Genomic DNA, 22,733 nt, shown 5'->3' with positions numbered 1-22,733 from the left:
ACATAAGCCTGTTTCCTCAACAAGATTATCACACACTGCTCCTCTACTGTTTGCTTTCTTCTCCTCGGCTCGCTCTCACCTCCTCTCTGTCGTGCTCGCTGATCCCCCCCCCCCCCCCCCCTCCCTTCCTCCCTCCCTCCTCCTTCTTCTAGGCAATCGCTCTTTCTTTCCTTCCTCTCATTCATTCGGTTTCTGGGTGGATACACTCGCATGCATGCACTCACAGGCAAAAAGGAGAGGATGAAAGAGGAGAGCAAAACAGTTTAGACAAACTCTGCACCGTACAGATCGTATCTGATCTTATCCGATGAATGAAAGCGAGCAAACCTCTTCTGTGATAAACATGTCAGACGCCATCACGCTAGACTTCACTTAACTCTCTGCCGTGAGGTTTCCCCCCCCACCCTTGGTTCAAGAGTGGATTGGATCTCTTTGGAAAACGGTCGCTTGCTTCGCTCTCTCTGTAGATTTTGCCAACTTTAAGATGTTTAAGTCTGCACATGATTTATCTCTTTATGGGCTCGAAGTCTAGCACGGCAAGCAGGAGGACTTCAAAAAACCCTTCATTTCTTTTCCCCCCTTCTTTCTTTTTTTGTCCTTGGAAAGAAGAAGTGAAGAAATGGGAAAAGTGAGTGAACGTGGAGACAGGAGACTTCAGTGAGGACATTAGGAGGGATAAACAAGAAATGAGGACGGATAACCGTAAGAACCTCGTCTACTGGGAGGTTTTAAGAAACCAAAGCAGGGACAGATGTGGGGGGGAATAAAGAAAACTGCTTTTTTCTCCATTCATCTGCTTCAAAAGATTCAGGCCTGGGAGGGAGATTTTAGCTGAAAGTATGCTCACTGCAGTTGAATGTGTAATCTTAAACCTCTGGTGTAAACAAGGTGAGAGGGTCTGCATGCCGCTCATGGGTTTTCATCCATGATTACACTTCAGAGAAGCACCAAGAAACCATATATTAGACACACTGATCTGCTGCCGGTGTCCCCCCTGTATGCCAGCTTCTCCATTAATTAGTTCATGGGAAGCCTGTTGTGGCCTAGATAACGATGCCAAAGTCACTTTTAATTAATGACCATAAAACATTTATGCAACCGTAATTACACAGTGGCAGCTAAGCCTATTAATATTGATCCGAGCATTAATTATTCTGACTTTTCAGAGCACTTATCTGTGCTACCATCCTTTCATTATGTTGGAGCTGATGTTTTATTTTTGCAGATGTTCAGTCTTTGTTCTTCAACAGATTTGGAAAAGTGTGGCCTCCCTCATGACATGGGAGTTTTTTTCAGCCTGTGTTGATGTCTTAGCCGCAGTGCATCCTGGGATGTAACACCTCGGGTTCATAGCATAGCAAAAAAAGTATGATGTGTCATATGTTGTCAAAGAGTGAGTGACACCTTTTTCACTTGTGTCTCTTACAAGCTAAAAGAGCTATAGGATGGAAACATGTTCACAAGCTAGGGATGGGTGATTGGGGTGGCTTGAAGTAACTTATCTTAACTTAAGCAAGTTGTCCCCCCGCTGGCCTGCACTCACACTGCTCCAGGACTAACCGGGCCTCAGCACGGTTACCTCTTGTACATAACAACGTAATACAACACATGCATTGCTCTATGTAATTATGAAGCATGCTTAGTTAACTGTACAAGACAGGCAGACTTGAAAAAAAGAGAAGAAAAAAAAAGCTAGATGGACACAGGGCTTCATTCCACACATTGCACCATGTTGATGGACATTGATATTCAGCATTGGCATTAAACATACAAACAAAAGTGACTTTACAAGTACACATGCTTTAGATTAAAGCCATAAAACAAGTGATATGAACATAGAAGAAATATGTTGAAGACAAGATTAGGAATTCAAGAAGAGCCCTCTCCTCCACCCTGACGTTCTTCTCCACAGAAACCGATAAAATAACCTCGAACAGTCCCAGAATAAATCACACATTTAATCTCTGGAAGTCAGCACCTTTTTATATGTGACGCTGAGACTCCTCCAGATGTTACAGACTTCAAAGTGGTTCCTGCATGTTTTTATAGAAAGAGATCTCAGGGTCAGTTGTGAAAGACTCAAGAAGCAGCTCAACATGCGAGAGAGCACATTGTGTTCACTTCAGTTCAGACTCTATCTGCCGTCTCTCACATGACTTCTTAAAATTTAAATCCTGTTAAATCCGGAGAGAGGTTTGCAGAATGCAAGTTTTTTTTAGGTCGCCTGATTCAGAGTAGTGCACGTTGAGGAGGTTTCAGAAGGCGAGGGAGTGACAGGAGGGGGCGGGACTGAAGCATCTGGCTGGCATATGAGATGGTAGGGAATCCCTGGAAACTCAGTGACCCACTTCTTTCCCGGTTTCTCCCCTTTTTTTAATGTAGTGTGTGGACATCAAAGAAGTCGGGACACATGGCTGCCATCTCGTAATGGATCTCACGTGAGATCTGAGAGAGACGAGGGACGGGTGAACGGGCATCTACGCTCGCCATGTTTGCCTCCCTCTGTAATTTTCTCTCTCAGTATTTTTCCACCTAACTGTATGTATCTTTGTTTTCTTTCCCGCTTTCACGTTTCTCTCTCGTTAGACCTTTTTATTTCTCCTCCACGGAGATTTGTTGCCAATGTTACTCGTCCTTAAGGGTTTAATTTTGGGGCTTTTGGGCCGTTTATTTTGGAGACAGGACAGTAGATAGAGTCAGAAATCAAAGAGAGAGAGAGAGTGTGGAATGACATGCAGGAAAGGAGCCACAGGTCGGATTAGAACCCGGGCCGCCCGCTTTGAGGACTGTAGCCTCCGTACATGGGTGTGTGTGCACAACCACTAGGCCACTGCAACCCCTAGTCCTATTTCTTAAGTTTTATTATTTGTTTCTCGTTATTAAGAGTCTAATTCCTCATCCTCATTCCTTTATTTACATCGCAAGGGCTGCGTGACCTCGTCATTTTTATACATGCATGTGTAGATTAAATGTGTGTGTATCTCTTTAAATGTGCATAAAAAGATAATATATTGATCTCACATTTCAGAATATGTAGATGTCATACCAGCCCAGAGTAAAGGTCAAGGTTCATCAAGTGATAGATGAAATAATGCAAAGGGAAAAAGAAACCGACAGTGATTCAGTTGAACAAAAAAACACTTTTACACATCCGTCAGAGTGTTCTGATTGGACGAGAGGCATGATATTGATACAGTGTTAACAACATCCCTGGGACTTTTCACAGTGTGTATCACTCCTCCTCAGCCAGGTCTTTTGAGTACTGTAACCGATCAGCAGGAAGAGTTTGAGGTGATTAATCGAGCTGGATGACTCACTAAAACAGACTCTTGTTTCCCTCGCTGCATCATGAATGAAAACAAACACAAGTAGCCGCGGCCTGTTGCACCAGCTGAGTATGAGTTCTGTCTTAAGTTACGGCGTCAGGTCACACTAATCCCCGCGTCCTACCTGAAAGGCCCTAAAGACGCACACAATCAGAGTGCAGGAGAATGTTGGGGTTGCTTGGCAACAGGTCAGTTCCAGTTAAGAGGTTGAACTGAAGGAGCAAAAAAAGATGATTTGCTGTTTTGTTTTACGTCTTGGTGGTAGAACTGTTGTCTAAAAGCGATATGACGCTCAAAGTCGAGACGCTGTGATTAACTTTGGCACAACGCTGTAATGTGCTGAGATTAATCACAACATCTGTCCCTCTCGTGTGATAAATCTTGAAAAATCAGCATATAGATTATTTCGACTTTGAACCGTGGAACGACGACCATTTTTTGCGCAGAAAAAAGCTGGTCTTTATGTGAATGTGAATTCCTTTTAAGTCATTTGGATTCGACACAAAAGGATCAATAAAGTTTTATTTTCTTTGTTTTTGTGTCTTTGTCTTTTTCTAGTCCTCAACTGACATGGAGAGACGTTCAGCATATCATTGTGAAGACCTCCAGAGCGGGACATCTCAGCGCCCCCGACTGGAAGACCAATGCTGCTGGTTACAACGGTACACACACACACACACACACACACACTCACACACACAAATGTGCATGTTTTATTTGCATTACAGACACAAGTTCTATTAAAGTTATATAATTTTTAGAAATTTGTATTGTTTCCTTTTGTTTGTTAGGATTGAATTATTGGTAATTAATAAACTTCCGGCTGTTGATCAGCTCTAAAACTTTCTAGTTATTATATAAAGTGACATTATTTTGATATTTCTTTTGGGCTTTTGACTCACTGCTGAAAACCTGAACTTTTGAATCTTTTCAAACCGTCATAACACCAGGACTACGACGCCCTAAGCACACACACATCCATACATTTTATTAACTCAGAGTCATTTCTGGATGTTGTTTTCTCCAGATATCAACTCATTTATGTCGTTTACCTCAAGATTAACAACCTTGATTCAGGCATCATAACGAGTAACTGCCTCGAGGTCAAAGAAAACAGCTGAAATGAACAAGTCATCACAGGAAACCAGCGTTGTCATGGCGCTTTCCATTTACCTCGGAGCCGGGAATGACGTCATGCTTGAGTTTACCGCATTCCTGTTGCAAGTCAGTCAATCAACATGAACGCCTCCAGCAGTACCTTTTGTTTGGTAATCTAATACCTGGCAATAACAAAACACTACGTGATAGTTTGTGTACATAAATATCTTAGCAACATGTCCACAGATAGAAGCTGCACGATGCTTGCGATGTGATTTATTGAATTCCACAAAAAGAGGATTACTTTGCTGATACAGATTAAACTCGACCTACCGAATTTTCTCCCAAATTTCAAAGTTGGAATTCCGACTTCAGGGGGGGCGTTCCTGACAATGTATCAGACGGCAACTCTGAATTTCTGACTTCCCAGATCAAATTGAACGCACCATTAACCCGACATAATGACATAAGTGAGCTGAGATTTGAGAAAATAACTAAAATTGTCTTGTTATCACTGGAAGAGTCACATAAAATGTATTGATGCATGTCCTCTGAGGGCTTCCGTACATGACTCAGAACATGAAAAATTTAAACTGTTCAAGCTATGTTCAGTTTCTCTGTAATTGATAATAATATTTGTCATTTGCTTTGACAAAAGGGAAATCTAAATCCTCTCGTGTTTGACGACTACAAATGCATCAGAATGAAGCAACCATGTTCTGGGCATAACGCTGCGGTTTGTTGAACGTCCTCAGCAGATGTCGTCCGCATCAATTAAGCAGGAGTTGCATTCCTGATTCGTCGTAGTCCCAGAGAAACCGATATGCATTATTTTGACTCCTGGATGAGTTTCATCCAATCGAGAGAGGAAAAAAATGTACAACTGCTCCGCCAGCTGCCATCTGTCAGGGTCCATGTGGTCGTTTCTGTTTTGTAACCTTGTGAGTGCGAGTGCTTGCTTACTTCTGTATGCATACCTGAGTGTGTAAATGTGTGTTTGTGTGTGTTTGGAGGAGAGAAAGTGAGAGTGAGAACGAGGGGTCAGCCAGGCTGCAGGCCCAGTGTGTCTGGAGATTTTCCAAGTGACTGTTTTCAAAGAGGAACTAAAGAGAAACAGGAGAGGAGGGAGGAGAGACGTGTGGAAGGAATTCATATCTCAGCTGCTGTAACTCAGCGTTGGGAACTTTCCAAACTTTCTTTTTCAGACAGCTGCATTTTGTGTCCTGAGTATTTCAATCAGTCCGTCATAATATGTGTGAAGGAACAGGGCGATGTTTTCTCTTCTACGCACACGTCTTGGATCTCTAACAAATCTGTACAACAACTTTCATAGGCAATGTTTTTAAACTTGTTTTGCTTTTTTGCAGCCAAATAATGAGTCCTTCCCATAATTGTCGTGGCCCTTGAGCCAGGTTATGAAAAATTGGGGGCTCGTACGGGAAATTAAATTGGCAGAGAAATCTGTGTGGAGCGCCACATTTTTAAAAATTCAACTATAAATATTTGGCTCCAGTAATTTAATGAATGTTTCACCGTTCAGCTTGACGCTATATTGCCATATTGGCATTTGACCCCGCCTCTACTCTTTAAAGGCTTTATATGTGATTTCTTTGATCCAGCAGATGTCGCCCTTGAGCACCAGCATGAAACCAAAACAACTCGCGCTGCATTGTTGTGTTAGCATGCTAATGCTAGTGATCTTTATTATGCTGGTATCTTCACACTGCATGTAAATTTACCTGAAATGAGCGTGATCTAGAAACACAGTTAAGCAGTGAGTACAGTATGTTATTCTTCTTTTCTCTAGTCCCTCAATTAAACAACTTTTATACACGAGGGGAGGAGTCAGCCGGCTGTCCCGCCGATGTAAACAAACTGAAGATAGGACTCTGAAAACTCTGAAAACATCACAGACAGTGGGACTCGGGTGTTACACCCATTGTAGACAGTCATGACTCACAGAGTTATTTTCAGAGGAGATACTTGATTTATATTATATTTAAGTATGAAAAATCTCATATAAAGACTTTAATGTGGTCTATAGTTTTTGATTCTGAAAGGGAGAAACAATCCTGTTTATTTAACCATCACTGGTATGAGACACATGACAGTCAGCATCAGAGTGTGTGACTTTTCTCTGCCTCCAACAGTCAGCCACCTCTACGGCTTCGGTCTGATGGACGCCGAGGCGATGGTGAAGGAGGCAGCACGATGGAAGCAAGTCCCTACACAGCACGTCTGTGTGGAGAGCGCTGACCGACAAATCAGGTAGAAAACACACACACACACACACACACACAACTATGTTCTGCCATAGTGGTTTGGAAACAAGTATTGACTTTAAGGTTCTGATATGCTGCACTTTCAAGTGGACGAACAACCATGAATGATCAGAACTACTGTACGTCATATTCACCTGAAGAAGTATGATAAAGTAGTCCCTTTCACACCCGGAGATTCTAGAGGTTATCTTGATGTGTGAACACCACCAGACCAGATGTTTCACCCTGATGTTTGTCCTGACGCTGCAGCCTCAGTGTTGATATTTGGTTGAAAACAGAGTGAAATAAAGTCTGAACATAAAGCGAGTCTTTTATCCATTCTTGAACAGGTTACAACCCAGTTACAAAATCAGCGTGTCACAAAAACACAATCATGTTTTAAGCTTTATTTGATCATTTTAGCGTTGGAAGCTTTGGAAGCACTTTGCAGCGATGTGATGAAACTTGGTCGAGTTAGAGAATGAATTTGAACACATTCATAAAGAAAATGAATTTGGTGCTTTGGGGGCTGTGGTCACGTTATAAGAAAGTTGAGGGACGACTTATGAGAGAAGTTTTAAACACTTAGCTCAGCTGTTAAACTCTGATTCTGAAGCCACTCTGATCTCTGCATGCTGACGTAGTTGATTGACATCTGATGGGAAGGAAAGTTAGGACAAAACTTATTGGCCTGCGGTGATTAGAGTCGGATTTGAGAGTGCATCTTGCTTTTAGATCAAATTGAATCCCCTGCTTGAATTTATTGTCTTTGTTGTCTGATGATTCCCAGTTGTATAATCATTGAAGCCCTTATTAATATGAGATGCAACTTGAATATCAGCATCTGTGATTTCCTGATTTAAATTTGGTCAAAAGGGAAACATTTAATCAATTTCTGCAAAGAGTCGTTGACAAAAAATCCCGCTTTTCAGAATCAGAATCAGAATCAGGGTTTATTGCCAAGTACATTTACACATACAAGGAATTTGACTTGGTGTATTGGTGCTAAACAATTAACAAGGAGATAAAGCAGAACATCCGTCAACCAAAAAGTGCACACTGGGTTGGATCCCTTCTGAACTCACGAGAACTGAGTCGGCAAAGAATCGCTTTGGAAATATACGTCTGTGACAGAATCATGGAGAGCATTTCTATAGGCCTCTGATTGACGTAAAGAAATCCATACCGTCGTGTCCATTGATTTTTGGTAAATATTCAAAGTGGATAAGGGAGAAAACTTTAAGAGCAACAAATGTGTCGAAACATCTTTTTTTTTGTTTTATACAGCGGCATGTGAGAGCAGTTGTGCAAGCTGTACCTTAATAGGGGCCAAGCATTAGTTCTGGCAGGGTGGTTCTCACATAAGACCTTTACTACACACACACACACACACACACACACACACGCACACGCACACACACACATATGAGAGGAGAGCCAGAGCTTCACAGCTTGTTATTCTTGATGCAGCTGGAAGTCTGAGCGCTGTTCTGTGTTAGGCGGGCTGGCTGGCTGAACTTGGGCTCTGAGCTGGTTTGCTTTTCAGTCCAAGGGCTCGGTGGGGCCAGAGACTGCAGCATTATCAGTGTCATTCTGTCTGTTCTGCTCCGGTGCACGAGTCAGTCCATATGAAGTCCAGCCCTGTGTGTCTGAAGGCAGTCGTGCAGCCCCCCCCCATCCCTCTGCGCTCATGTTAATGTGTGCTGGCTTTATGGAGAGCTTTCCACTGCTGGTGCGAGAAATAAAAAAAAAATAAAAAAAAACCTGTCATTTTAGCGTCGTTGTTTTTTATGGGGTAGACTTTAAGAAGTGTGAAATGGTCAGTCACACGTTTGCCCGGTCGCTTGGAGCGCAAGCCTTGTTTATAAACAGAATTAGCCTCGACACGCTTAGAGTCAAAGCAGGCAATCTCCGGGAAACAAAAAGGCTTTGTGTTTTTTTTTTTTGGACTTGAAGGCAGAGAAGTCATGAAAGTTTTTTTTTATGTGTAACTGAATTTTTCAGATCGCACATTCCTTCTCTTTCACAGACTAACTTTTTTGAGATTGAGTTGTGTGTAAAATGTCTCCTTTCTTTCTATGACGGCATCATAGGTGTGTGTGTGCATGTGTGTGTGTGTGTGTGTGTGTGTGTGTGTGTGTGTGTGTGTGTGTGTGTGTGTGTGTGTGTGTGTGTGTGTGTCTAACTGGCTCCACAAGTGCAGCAGCCGTCACCTCTCTCTGCTGTGTTCCCACACACCCCTCTGGCTGGCCCCTCTGGCCGGCCCCTCTGACTGCGTTTGGGTAATGTCTGTCTAGCTATCGCTCGCCTCACTCCACTTGGAGCACGCCAGCCGGGGAAGGCGGCCCCTGATCTGTGTGCAATCACGGCTGCTGGTAATCAGCTGTGCATCTGCTCCGGCTCTGCTCCCCTGCGTATGCTTCAGCTATCTGTGTTGTGTCATCGAGAAGCCAGAGCTGTGATATCAGTGCTGGACTGGACTCCCCCCCCCCCCCCGCCCCCCCGGCCATTACGCCTCTGTTCACTTTCCAAACAGCCGACTTGTGAAAGAGACGTCAGAGAGTGAAGTTTTCTCTCTGTTTTCATTCCATCATGTCTGCTTGAGCTCTCAGAATTTATTGTGTATTTCTGCGTTCAGAAGGGTTTAATTAAATTGATTTAGTGACTGTTAGCCGTTCAAATGTTATGCGACTTGGTCGAGATGGAGGGAAAGGAAAAAAAAGAGAAGTCATTTGGGATTCCTTTTCGCTGGAAAAACATTTTAAACTGTGCTGCTTTAAATAATTATAAGCCACTTTTCCTCTTTATTAGTTACTACCTTATCTGATTACTATGTGACAGGTGAATAAGTTTCAGCATTAGTCCCTTTCACACATGCACACTGAAAATACCTTTGGAAATTTGATACACTGCCCATGACTGACATTTTCCTGAGCTGCTATTCTCACACATGACCCTCACAGCGGCAGATTTAGCAGACGGGAGGAGAGGGAAAAAAACATTCCCTGATGGGACTATAAAGTGTTTCTTATTCCTAGCCCATCCTGTTGAACACACACACTACACACACTCTAGTGTAGGTGTGTTAACGGTCACAGTTCATATGTCATGGTTTGGTGCATGCAGTCGACGTGTTAGGAGGCTGATTGTGTTCGTATGTGCAGCCAAACCCCAAAATGTTGTGACCTTCTCAGGAGTGCATTACATGTGTTAAAAGAGACTATAGTTAAAAATTCAGCATACATCCGTTAAACCCAGGACCTTTAAAGGAAGAATGTGCGACTTTTTGATCCAGTAGATGTCGCCCTTAAGCACCAGCATGAAACCAAAACAAACTGCTGTTTTGCCACACCGCCGCTCTCCTCCAGAGACACACCTCCAACCCCTCTCCAGTCGTGTTCGCATGAAGGAGTTATCAATTAGAACGCACCATAAAGTGCAAGCTGCGGACTAAATTGTCCTGTGCTCGAGCTGCAATCCCCTGTGTCCTGTATTGTTGTGTTAGCATGCTAGTGTTAGCGCTCTTTAGTTAGCTTGTAGCTTCATGTTGCCACATAAACTGACACAGAATGACCGAGATCTAAAGACACTGACATGACATCCAAATAAGGAGTGAGTATGTTATTCTTCTTTTCTCTAGTCTGTAACTAAAACAGTTTTATACACCAGGTCGTCCCGTCCATGTCAACATGATGTAAACACAGTGCTGACAACAGTACAGGTGGCGGGACTCACACTTCTCACTCACATACTTGATTTCTGATGTATTTAATTGTAACATGTCACACATTCTTCCTTTAGCTCAAACACTTCTCAAACAACTGCAAAAATTCCCAATCAGCGACTGACTGAAGTTTGTGGAGTAAGTTTTTCCAAAGAACAATCTTCATCTTCATTGCACGGCGTGAGACAACCTTTACTGTGATAATTGTCTCTGGGTTTTATTTTCCTCTCCCTGATGAACATCTGTGAAGCATCAAGGCTTTAATAAATAGTTTGTAACTGTGACAACTGGGAATCTAATAAAACATTTTCCAAGACAAGATCAAGCCACACAAGTCGTTGACAATAATTGTCCTTGAACTCTGTATTACATATTATAGTAATGCTTTTTATATGTTATTGCACCAGCCTTGTTGTAGTGTCCAGAGAATAAGCCGGGCATGTAATGGAGTACTGAGAGTGTCAGGTTGACTCAGCATCTCCGTGTGGAGCAACAGCACATCACTCCTTCTAGGAGGCCTGGCTCTGGATTGATTAGTATTCCTGTCCCCTCAGCTGAACCTGATGTTTTTGATTTCTATTAAATTAGATCATACCAGCAGTGTTTTTCAACGGTTCATTAGATGTTTGCCTTGGCTCTTCATGAGGTTTTCTGCCTGTGAGTTGTGCAGAGCTGACAGACTTTGTCCTTCTTATCATCCCTTTTTTTTTCTCTCTTTGGCCCTCTGAGGTCTTGGAAAAGGAAAATATGGACAGAGAGCTAAAACATGGCTTGTTTCCTGGCTTTAAGAGGAGGTTAGATCAGAAGAAGAAAGTGTAATTGCTTTTGAGAGTTCCTCTGGGGTTTGAAACGTGATATTATTGATTTTTATGTCACTGAAAGAATATTTGGCACGAGTCGAGTAAGCAGAATGTCTCAGTGTTGGGAGAGATTTTATTTCATATTTGAGCTCTTGTGTATCATTTTGTTTCGTCTGTTATATTTTTGTCGTTTATGCACAAGCTGCTCTGAATGAATTTCCCCTTGAAGGATTCATAACACAGTTTGAATTTGAAAACAGGTACAGGTACAATCTGACTGAGGACACACAAATACAACAGATAAATCTTATATTTACACTAATTAACAGTCTGGTTCCAATCTAGGATAGGATAGTACTTTATTGATTCCCAGAGGGGAAATTCGGGCGTCGCAGCAGCACAGACAAGAAAGCTCAAAATACAAAATTCACATTAAACAGAATAGATTAGGTAAGATAAATAAAAACAGGGGGTATATACAAGTACAAAATGAATGAGTGATGAAGTAAACTGCAGGGAATTGAGACAGAATGGCAAGATAAAGTGACAAGTGATGATTAAAGTGACTTGGTATGATCAATAGCAGCAAGTCAGGTAAAACAGCAGAGAAGAGAGGCAGTGTTGTACCACAGTAATGCAGAGTGCAGATATATAATAATATAATATAATATAGTACAATATAGTGTAATATAATGAAATGTATATAATAATATAATAAGAATGTACAGTATATATATTGATGCTAAATAATAATAATACAGTATAATAATACAATGTTAGTAATGATAATAATGATGCAGGTCATGGTTGGTAGTGTTTTATGGGGGTGAAGTTTGTGTCAATCTGTGCACTAATACTTAAAATACAAAGATAAAAGCTGTCACCAGTAGTTTCAAATGCACGCGTTCCCATTGTACAGTGAAAGGCATGTAAAAAATTACATAAAAGAAACATGTTGCATAAAGAAGTGTTGTGGGAAACACGGAGAACAGAAAACTGAGTTACAGCTGTTATGCACTATTTGATGTTTTTGAACCATGCTACTCATCCTTTCTCTTGTATGTCTCCAAAGTTCCTGCAAGAAGTAAACGTAAACTTCTCGTTCATGTCCGCCTCCTTTATTATTTCTCCTTGTGTCTTCCACCAGAACCATCCGTCCAGAGCACGTGGTCCGGTCGGTGTACAAGGCGACGGGATGCACCGACAACCCCAACCACCACGTCATCTACCTGGAGCACGTGGTCGTCCGGATTACAATCACACACCCTCGCCGTGGGGACCTGTCAATCAACCTGACCTCGCCCTCAGGGACCAAGTCTCAGCTGCTCGCCAACAGGTAGAAGAAAAAAACAACAGAAATGTGTGTTGCAGAAACAGAAGCTAAAGGAGATGTTTTAATGGACTGAATGAAATGATGATTACTGTATTTTAACGTCTTCGTTGACAACAATAGTTTTTTAGTTCTGGCTGAATTACCTGCAGCCCTCTAACATGTTCTCCCACAGTGTGTCAATGACTCTGATTGGTTGTTTTTTCTCATATTTTCTACAGTTAAGCTTCTCCCTCATCTGTGATTTTTTTTTTATTCATTTATTCATATTATTATTATTTTTTGTGCTCATGTGTTTGTATCGTTTGTGTGTGTTTGTGTGTGTGTGTGTGTGTGTGTGTGTGTGCGTGCGTGTGCTCCTGGTCTTGTGCAGGTTGTTTGATCACTCCATGGAGGGTTTTAAGAACTGGGAGTTTATGACCACCCACTGCTGGGGGGAGAAGGCAGCAGGCGACTGGGTCCTGGAGATTTACGACTCACCTTCTCAACTCCGCAGCCAGAAAGTCCCCGGTATGAAAGGGTTTCTTATTTATTTTATTTACGAAGAGGAATCATCGGTGTATGTGTTCCTTTTGAGAATGGGTTTTAAATCTGCAGAGCTAAAAGAAAAAAAAAAAAGAAAAAAAAAGTTGTCTGGACCGTGTGTTGGTCCAGCAGGAGCACACATGGTGCTCTGCAGGCCGTGAACTTTACTGCTCCAATGACCCGCTAATTTAACGACATCATAAAGTCTCAAACGGAGAGCTGCAGCTTCTAAACCACTGCGACGTCGTTCACTGCAATCTAAACCTGTGCAAAGTAACATGTGAGGCATATCATTGAGAGTGTGCATTATCATCTCCTTATTAGAGCTGAGTCTAGTGCTGCTGCAAATTAAACCTGCAGGATGTGAGATCAAAGAATATGCAATGTGAGGAAACAGGGTCCAATACTGTGATAATGATGAAAGAGGAATAATAAAGCAAATAAGCATATATACTGTATGTATGGATATCTGTTTCTTTAAAGTCTTTATATGTGATTTTTCACACTTAAATATAATATAAATCAAGTATCTCCTCTGAAAATAACTCTGTGAGTCATGACTGTCTACAATGGGTGTAACACTCGAGTCCCACTGTCTGTGATGTTTTCAGAGTTTTCAGAGTCCTATCTTCACTTTGTTTACATCGCCCGGACGGCCGGCTGACTCCTCCCCTCGTGTATAAAAGTTCTTTAATTGAGGGACTAGAGAAAAGAAGAATAACATACTGTACTCACTGCTTAACTGTGTTTCTAGATCACGCTCATTTCAGGTAAATTTACATGCAGTGTGAAGATACCAGCATAATAAAGATCGCTAGCATTAGCATGCTAACACAACAATGCAGCGTCAGTTGTTTTGGTTTCATGCTGGTGCTCAAGGGGCGACATCTGCTGGATCAAAAAATCGCATATAAAGCCTTTAACCTTTATTTAACCAGGAGAAAACTGGTTGAGATTAAAAGTCTATATTTAAAGATTGTCTCGGCCAAAACAGGCCGCAGGACAGTTTACAAAGCTTCTGACAAACAATGAGCAGCCATACATACAAATATAAAACAAGATGCATCACATGAATATGTTAAAAAGACACAACAAGTGAAACATAGTTAAATATTCACCTCAAACAAAAACATATTAAGCCAAACATCTACAGCTGGATGTGCTTACCTCCAAGTCGTCGGCTGTTCTTGGTGTTTAAAACAAAACCTTTTCTGCTGCATCCAGAATACATTTTTTTTCACCTCCAAATTATGCAACAGTGGCGGATAGCGAGATAGAATAGAATGACTTTATTGATCCCAAACTGGGAAATTGTGGTGTTACAGCAGCAGGTTGTCAGAGCAAATAAAACAATATAAGAATAGATACATAAATAAGCACTTGTATAAAAAACAAGAATAGAGATTTATACATCAAGGATTTAATTTAACATTCCTACTGGTTTAAAAAAATGAAAAATGAAATACAACATTTATTCAGGCTTGTCAACTGAATGTAAAAATACTTGCTGGAGGTAAGAGTTTTAAGTTTGCAAAAACAGTGATGACAGTGGTAAATGTGTAATAACAATAAAGGGGGTTCTCCAGAGCTGTGCAAGTTCGAAATGAGTTTGATCGGACTGCAAAATGGTGTGAAGGCACGGCTGTTATACCTGCTGGCCTCCAACCAATGAAGGCAAAATGTACGCATACTAAGTGAGCAAACATTGTAATATTGTGACAAATTGAGACTTTTGAGACAAATGCTCATATCCAGATAACAATGACATGGGATTAACTGTGCAGCCCCGCTGTAATCTGGTGCTGAATGACGGATGAGTCCGAGTTAACATCTTACACATGAGCAGGAACAAGAAGAAAAAACACTTCACAACCGCCAAGCGTTACACATCTGTTTCTTTATTTTCTTTGGCAATTCTGTTTATGAGACGCGCAGATCAAATAAATATCAAAAGGATGTTCACAGATTTTGAAGAGAATCCGTCTCAGCTGACTTTAACGACGTGTCTGTTTCCTCAGGCAAGCTGAAGGAGTGGTCGCTGGTGCTGTACGGCACCTCGGTGCACCCGTACCTGCGCAGCGATAAGCCGCGCTCCACAGACATACTGACGCCCACCGAGGAGGATTTCACCGAGGAGTACAACGGTGGGTGATAAATCCCGAGCGGTGCACAGACAGGTTAGCTCCAGTTAGCAGCAGGGGGACATAAATCTCCTGCAGCTGCTGCTTTTTACTGTCCTGTCACGACCACAGTGCCACATTAGGAATAAGAGTGTCATTAAAAGGCGCCGTAACGATTCCATAAACTCGACATTATTAGTCTATAAAAGCTTTTCCTTCACACTGTCACCTCGCTCTGTCTCCAGGCCCCTGTGACTCTGAGTGCAACGACGGCTGTGAAGGTCCTGGACCCCATCACTGCATCAACTGCCTGCACTACTTCCTCAAGTTCAAGAACAACACCAGGTCAGCCTGCCAAAGAAATCAGAACCTTACAGAATACTGATTGTGTAGGGGAATAAATACTCAAACCACAATATAAGATGTCATCAGTGTTAATCTTCACACCATTTTCTAATTTAGTCATTTAGTCTCCTGACGAAAATGTCCTTTTATATTGAGTCAGATATTAGTCATTTGTTATTGATTTAATTTAGTCAATTAGTCACTGACTGAAATTGCACATCATTTTAGTCAACAAAGTCACACGCAAGCTTTCATTTTGATTATCAGAAGCTCCAGGGGGCGGGGCTTCACGGACCTGCAGGCGACAGGCTGCACATTGTTGCACACACGCAAACCTTTGATGAAGTCCGCTATGGTTTAAACTTTACAATGATTTTAGAACAGCTGAGGGGGGACGTGATAATCCTCACTTGTAATTTAGTTTTTCCTTTTTGTCACATTTTCGTCAATTAGATGATGAAGTTATATTATTTATCAAGTCGTCAAATAGCGGAGTTTCGTCTCGTCGTCGTCATAGCTGAGTAATTTAAAAAGACCTTCATTTATTTCATTGACAAGATTAACACTGGATGTCATGGGTGGCTCAGTGGTAGAGTCGTTCGTCTCTCGACCTGAAGGTCGGGGTTGGATCCAGCAGCTCCTGCAGCCTCATGTCCGATGTGTCCTTGGGTACGACACTTGACCCCTTGTTGCTCCTTCTGCTTTGTCGGCGGTGTATGAATGGGATTAGTTAATACTGTTGGGACCTTCACACAGCGGCCTCTACCATCAGTGTGTGAATGTGTAGGTATGTCAGTGTAAAAACGCTTTGAGTAGTCAGAAGACTAGAAAACAGTCCATTTACCATTTACCCAGTGAGCTCCACCAGGGATTCAAACTCTGATATTTGGTTGCAAACATGGTGAAAAAAGGTCTGACCTCCAGGACAATTTTCAACCAGTTATAATTCTGTCATCACATCAAAAAGTCTAAAACAAAACCACAATTTGGTTTTACATTTTTTAGGGTTTAGTGATGTTGGTCGCAGCATTTCTCAGAAGTCATGTCACAGTGTTGGGTGAAATCCAGTCTGTACCAAGACATGGCACGTTAAGTAATCCTTTAATGAGTGTTTTGTTCATGTGTTTATAAAAGCAGGAATCCACCCTGACAGAGAAAACTAACTCTAATTAGGTAATATTCTTTTTCTCTCTTTTTTCACAGTTATAGATTTTTCTAAATGTGCATAAAGATGTTCAGTAATTTGTCCATCGACTCCACCTGAGTCAATTTTTATTTTTGTTTCCTTCTTAATTAAAAGCCCAAAGCTGCACGTAGAGGATCCATAAGGCTCGTGTGTGATTTCAACAGCATCTGACTGTTAAAGAGCAAGAAGAAGTCCTCTGGGAGGGGAAGAGACAGTCAAATAAAGAGAGAGATCAATATCAGCTGAGAGGGTCTCAAATCAGAAAGTTTGAAACGGGAGGAAAGTGAATCCAGCTGCAAAGCAATCGACTAATAAGTGGATTAAATCAGCTCAGGGCGTCAGAGACACAACAGCTCTGTTTGCATGAAGGAATTCATCAACTGCAGACTTCTGAACTGTCCATGTTTCTGATGTTTCTGATTGGATAGATCAGCTCTCTCTCTCAAACTTATTACTCTTTTCTTTTAGAAGCATTTCTAAACGTTATATTTAAATTTCTGATTCGTCTTGTTGTTGTTGTTCTTCTTCTTCCTATAAATGAAACCGAGTGAAAACAGGTGGCTCTTGAGCTCTCTTGTTAGGTTTCAGCGTGGCACTACTTCTAAAGCACCGACCTTATGTGGAATAAATAGTTGCCGTTTCATGAGGACATGACGTAAACTCTTGGTTTGCTGTCACATTCAGACTCTGAGTCATGTTGCCCTTTTTGTCCTGAATTCAGGGAAGTGATCCTGGCTCCTTTTTGATTTCTGTTTTTTACCACCATGTCAGCTCAGAGGTCGACGCCGGCCTCCGTCGTTTGCAGTCATTGCAGGTGTTTTTCCTGATGAATGTGTCAGACGTGTTGTTTTTTTGTCAGTCATGGTAAGGTTCTGAGTTTCTCCTCCACCCGGTTAGCTGTGTGCACTTCTGCATGCGTCACTGTGAATTTGTGTGTGTGTGTGTGTGTGTGTGCAACATTTTTTTTGCGCGGCCTTAGGATCCCATTAGGATCAAAGTCTGTCGTAATTGCCTTTGTGTCGACGGGTCTCTGCGCTAATAAAAGGCAAAGCGATGCAGGTGCATGAGAATGTGTGAGCTTATCATTAGCCCACTTCAGAGGTGTGCTGCCCTTTCTGCCACCACAGGGAGCAATTGATGAGTGCAGACCAGGGGAGTGGTGGGAGGAAGGAGGTGTGGTGGTGTTTAATGGTCACATAATTACATCCCTACATGTGTGTTTGAAAGTCCACACTCACCAAAAGGTCTCTGTGTGTGTGTGTGTGTGTGTATGGACGAGCAATTCTCTACGTTTGATCGGCAATTATTTAAAGAAAGAAATCTATCCAGGAGTTACTGCACATCATTTCTTCTTTACTTCAATACTCAGAAATCTAAAGAAAAACATCCTGGAGTTATTGTATTTATTCAATTTCCTTTCAATTTAGTTTAGTAACATTTCAAAATAACCCAAAATCTAAAAAAAAAAAAAAAAAAAAGAAGTTTGTTATGACATAATGTTAATATCCTCTACATCCGGGGCGCAGGTGGCCTAACGGTTAGGTCGCACACCATCTACAGACTGAGGAGGTTATAGTTCTCCAAGAAGGCCTGGGTTCAAGTCCGACCTGTGCCTCCTTTCCTGCACGTCATCCCGATTTCCTACTCTATCCACTGTCCTATTAAAATAATCAAAAACTAAAAATAATATATCCTCTACATCCATTTTGAGTTGTCAAATACAAGCCGATAAGGGCTGGGAAATGGGGAAGCTTTCTGGGGGGGGGGTCGGTGCCTTGCTCAAGGGCACCTCGGCAGTGCTCAGGAAGTGATCTGGCATCTCTCCAGCTAACAGAAGAACTTCCAGATTTTGAACTTGAACCGGCGACCCTCAGGGTTCCCAACCTTAGCGTCCCTTCAGATGGACCTGCTGCCGCCCCAGAAGAAGCTTTTTACAGTCCAGCCTTTTGTGCACACTTCACATCACACAGTTTTATCATCGGTCATTGAATAAAAAAAAAAATACAGCAGCAGAAAAATGGTACTGAAGTCGGAGGACAAACTTCCTGGCAAGTGTGTATGTGTGCACATGTGGATTAAGTGTTTCACATGTGCGCGCGTGGTGCTCTTGAGGATTTCAGAGATCTTTTTACCTTCAGGAAAGGAGCCTCAGGCTGAAATGAGGGGGGGGGGGGGGTGATGGAGGGCTATGAAGTAATTCAGCAGATGTTGCACCTGTTCATCATACAGCAGCTGCACGCACACACTCTGAGCCTCTGCTTCTATTGGTTACAAATAATGATGTGCTATTGGTGCATAAGAAGGTTGACATCTACTCTGTTTTTAATTTGGAGTTTAAGTTTACAGATTTCACACAAAACACTGTGCCCATAGAGCCGTTACACAAGACGTGTATGTTTCCTGTCAGACATTTTTATCTTGTTAACATTACACTGAGCTTATGGATGGATTCTGTTTGTATTAAACATGCAGAGTAAACTAACACCTGGATGTGTTTCATGTAAACGGTCCTCTCTTTGAGTGTCACTGTTGCCTCTTGTGACCTTCTCTGTTCTCCTCCTTCTCTCACCTCTCGTCTCCAGGATGTGCGTGTTCGAGTGCCCCAGTGGCTTTTTCCGCGACGACAGGAAGCGCTGCAAGAAGTGCTCCTCGTTGTGCGAGACCTGCGTCGGCAGCCGCAGCGACCAGTGCACCACATGTCGGCCCGGTTTCCACCTCAACGAGGGCTCCAACACGTGTGTGGCCACCTGTGGGGAAAGCTTCTACCTCGACCACGGTATGTTTGACTTCTGACCACACTGACTCCTTGATGTACAAAATGTTCACACGATTTCAGTTAAACATGTTGTTCTTTGTTCTACACCATCACTGCTGGAAACAAAAATCTGTGGCGGCTTCAGTGGTTTTAATTACAAATAGCTGTTTTCACAAATGCCCACCTGACTCCCCTTTAAATCCTGCTGATCGGTTTGTTCACACATGCACCTCACAGTGGGGGGACTACACCTGTCGGGGGGGTAGGGGTTGCAGGGAAACGTTACCTGGAGAGCTGATAACTGAGTCACTATCATATGCATTGACCTGTATATCCCTCAGCATAGATATCGAGGATGTAAAGATTGTTCTATCTGTGTTGAGTTGATTTTATGTTTGGTGTAAAGGTGTAAAAAAAACTTTGACAAATGAGTGTAAAATTCAAGCTTCAAAAGAACCATGACCTGGATGACTGAGAATTGACACAGACCCTTTACAGTCATTGTTTATTCCTGTGTTTCTCTTTCTAAAATATCTGACAAATCCAGCACACTTCGATAAACAAAAGAGAAGGAGAAAATGTTCACATATAAGATGAAACAAGCACGTCAAAACTGGTGAATATTTGATCATCTTATCAATTCCAAACTAAAGGAAAATAAAAGAGGAGACTATAAAGTGCGTATCGACATCCTTTATCTACAATCTGACAGTCGACAGATCCCTGCTATGGAAGAGACTAGTGATCAGAATTCAAATGATAAAGCTAATTTGAAAATGAAAGTGCAATTTAATTTTCAGATTATGGGTGTATTATTTGACTCAAAAATAAAACGACACCTAATTTATTTAATTTGCATTTTAGTTTTCAACTTAACATAAATAAACATTCTTGAACTAAATTAAAACGAAGAAAATGACATTTGCTTTCGCCCTGCTAAATTTGTATCGTAGTTCAAATGAAAACGCATGAACAGAAACGCGTTTTAATTTTCAGAATATAGGTGCATTATTTGACCTCTATTTAAAATTAATTAATTATTTTCTTCTTAATTTTAATTTAGTCAAAGAATGTGCATTTTTTGAAGTTGAAAACTAAAATGCAAATTAGATAAATCAATCATCATTTTATTTTTGAGTCAAATAATACACTCATATTCTGAAACTTAAAAAGCATTTCTGTTAATGCGTTTTCATTTTCAAATTAGCTTCATCATTTGAATTCTTTTTTCAATTCTTTTATTTTAATTCATTTTACCCCAAACAATAGACACAATGCAGACAAGACAGCACCAGCAGCATTCGATCATTTAAATTCTGATCACTGTTCGCTTCCATACTCTGCCAGTCTCAGCTCAGCTATGGGGGTTATGTCAGAGATGTTTGAAAATGAAGAAATAACAGTTTATGTTCAGAATCGTGCATCCTCTGGTTTCTAAATTGTTATAAAACTATGTTTACCTTTCTTTCTGTTTTGCAAACTTTTCCGCTGCTGAAGGCACGAGTGTTCATGTGCATCATGTCAAAGCGTGTCATTGCCTTTAGTCTGCCTTTTGAAATATTCATCGACATTCCTGTCCTCCCTCACCAACTCTCCAATCTTTTTCTATCCCTGCAGATTTAGCCTTTTTGACATTCCCACTCTACCCCCTTCCTCTCTGGTCATCTCTCCCCTCTCTCTCTCTCTCTCTTTCCTCTCTTCATGATCGTTGTTTTCCTCCTCTGCTCCCTGTCTTCATTTCAAATGCAACAAAACTTCTGCTTCCTATTATCCTCTGTGTGTGTGTGTGTGTGTGTGTGTGTGTGTGTGTGTGTGTGTGTGTATAACTGGCTTCCTCTCTGTTTTTCAGATTCCAACATTTGCAGGAGATGTTCAGAGAACTGTAAGAAGTGCACCTCCTCCAATATCTGCACAGAATGTAAACCTGGCATGAGGTGAGCAGGAGCCGAGCTGAGCGATGTCAGCGAGTTTAAAGCATTGAGAAATGTAGAGATCATTTCAATCTGAGTACACGTGTTGCTGCATAACTTTCATTTATATTTGATCAATGCACACAAAAACATTCTGCTAGAATTACTCTTAAAACTGAGTGTCTCTACGTCTTCTTTTAATTGCTGCATAAACAGTTTGGAGGATTTGCCTTAAAATCAGTCAAAGATGCGCGGTGGCTCAGTTTTAATCACTTCACCCTTTTTACTCAAACACACCCGCATGCTTTTAAAGAAGGGCTGTTTTTAAGTGTAAAAAAAATCCCCCTCACCTCATTTCTCTTTGATGGTAAGAGGATGGAAATAAACGGGGAGGGCTGCGTCCAAAGACTTTTGTAACTGTTTTAGAAATGCACTGAGAAAGCTACTTTCCCTTTATGTACTTTAAGAAAGCTGCCCCTCTCGACTTTTTTTAGTCTTCAGCCGACATGCATCCCTATACTTTATGGATTCCACTTTCCCCCCGTCAACAAATCATTTCTGTGTTTTTTCCTCAAGAGCTCAAATTATTTTCCTCATTACCTTGGGATATCAAAGCTGCTTTCTCATTATAGTAGAAGATATATTTTATTATTCCCCCAAGAGGAAATTCTGCTTTACTCTCTGTTATTGAGACAAGCTCCACACACACAGACACACACACACACACACACACACACACACACACACACACACACACAGAGGCTGAAATAGAAACACATGCACAAACAGCATCAGCACCTCGGCAGGGCTGAGGAAGTGGAATGGCACCTCTCCAGCTACCACACCAATTTCAAGATTTGGTCCGCACCAAGACATGAACCGGCGACCGTCCGGTTTAAGTCCCTACAGTCTGCCGCCTCACCACGGCGGTGAGAGTGCCAAATCCAAAACACTAGACCACCAGGGACAGATACATTTATATCATTATCTCAAGACAAAGCCTAGTTTTTCTTGATAATGAAATACATTTCTGACTGGTGATGAGCAGACCATGACATGCCACGCTGTGTTGGGAAACACAAGACGCAGGATGTAAACAAACAAGCAATGAACCGGCTCTGTTGTTTACACGGGCTCTGTTTGGCCTCAATTACACTCCGGTTATAGTCTCAGGGAGCGGTCTCACTGGCCATCCGTACCGTGCTTGGCCAGTGTGACCGCGCCCTCAGAGGTGTTAAGTCAACTCCCTCTGCTGGTCTTCATCACAGCCCGTTCCTCTGTCATACTTGTACAAATATTGCAGGTTTTTCTTTCTCCATTTGGCTCGAGCGTCAGTGTGGTGGTGTGCGGATG

At 41.8% G+C, this 22,733-nt stretch overlaps 1 protein-coding gene across 3 annotated transcripts in view; it reads left to right on the top strand.

Moving 5' to 3' along the window:
• Positions 1–22,733, top strand: part of pcsk5b (proprotein convertase subtilisin/kexin type 5b) — an 80,784-nt gene that overhangs the window by 42,490 nt on the left and 15,561 nt on the right. For all 3 annotated transcript variants that reach the window (XM_065951470.1, XM_065951473.1, XM_065951471.1), the window contains exons 10-17: positions 3,885–3,988; positions 6,575–6,692; positions 12,357–12,545; positions 12,913–13,049; positions 15,083–15,208; positions 15,430–15,529; positions 19,298–19,491; positions 21,320–21,404. In XM_065951470.1, the coding sequence (XP_065807542.1) occupies positions 3,885–3,988; positions 6,575–6,692; positions 12,357–12,545; positions 12,913–13,049; positions 15,083–15,208; positions 15,430–15,529; positions 19,298–19,491; positions 21,320–21,404 (1,053 nt within the window). The remainder of the gene's footprint in view (positions 1–3,884; positions 3,989–6,574; positions 6,693–12,356; positions 12,546–12,912; positions 13,050–15,082; positions 15,209–15,429; positions 15,530–19,297; positions 19,492–21,319; positions 21,405–22,733) is intronic.

This window comes from Labrus bergylta, chromosome 2 (genome assembly GCF_963930695.1).
Source record: "Labrus bergylta chromosome 2, fLabBer1.1, whole genome shotgun sequence".
Classification (NCBI taxonomy): domain Eukaryota; kingdom Metazoa; phylum Chordata; class Actinopteri; order Labriformes; family Labridae; genus Labrus; species Labrus bergylta.
Note: the sequence above shows the minus strand (reverse complement) of the source record. Positions and strands in the feature narration are given on the sequence as shown.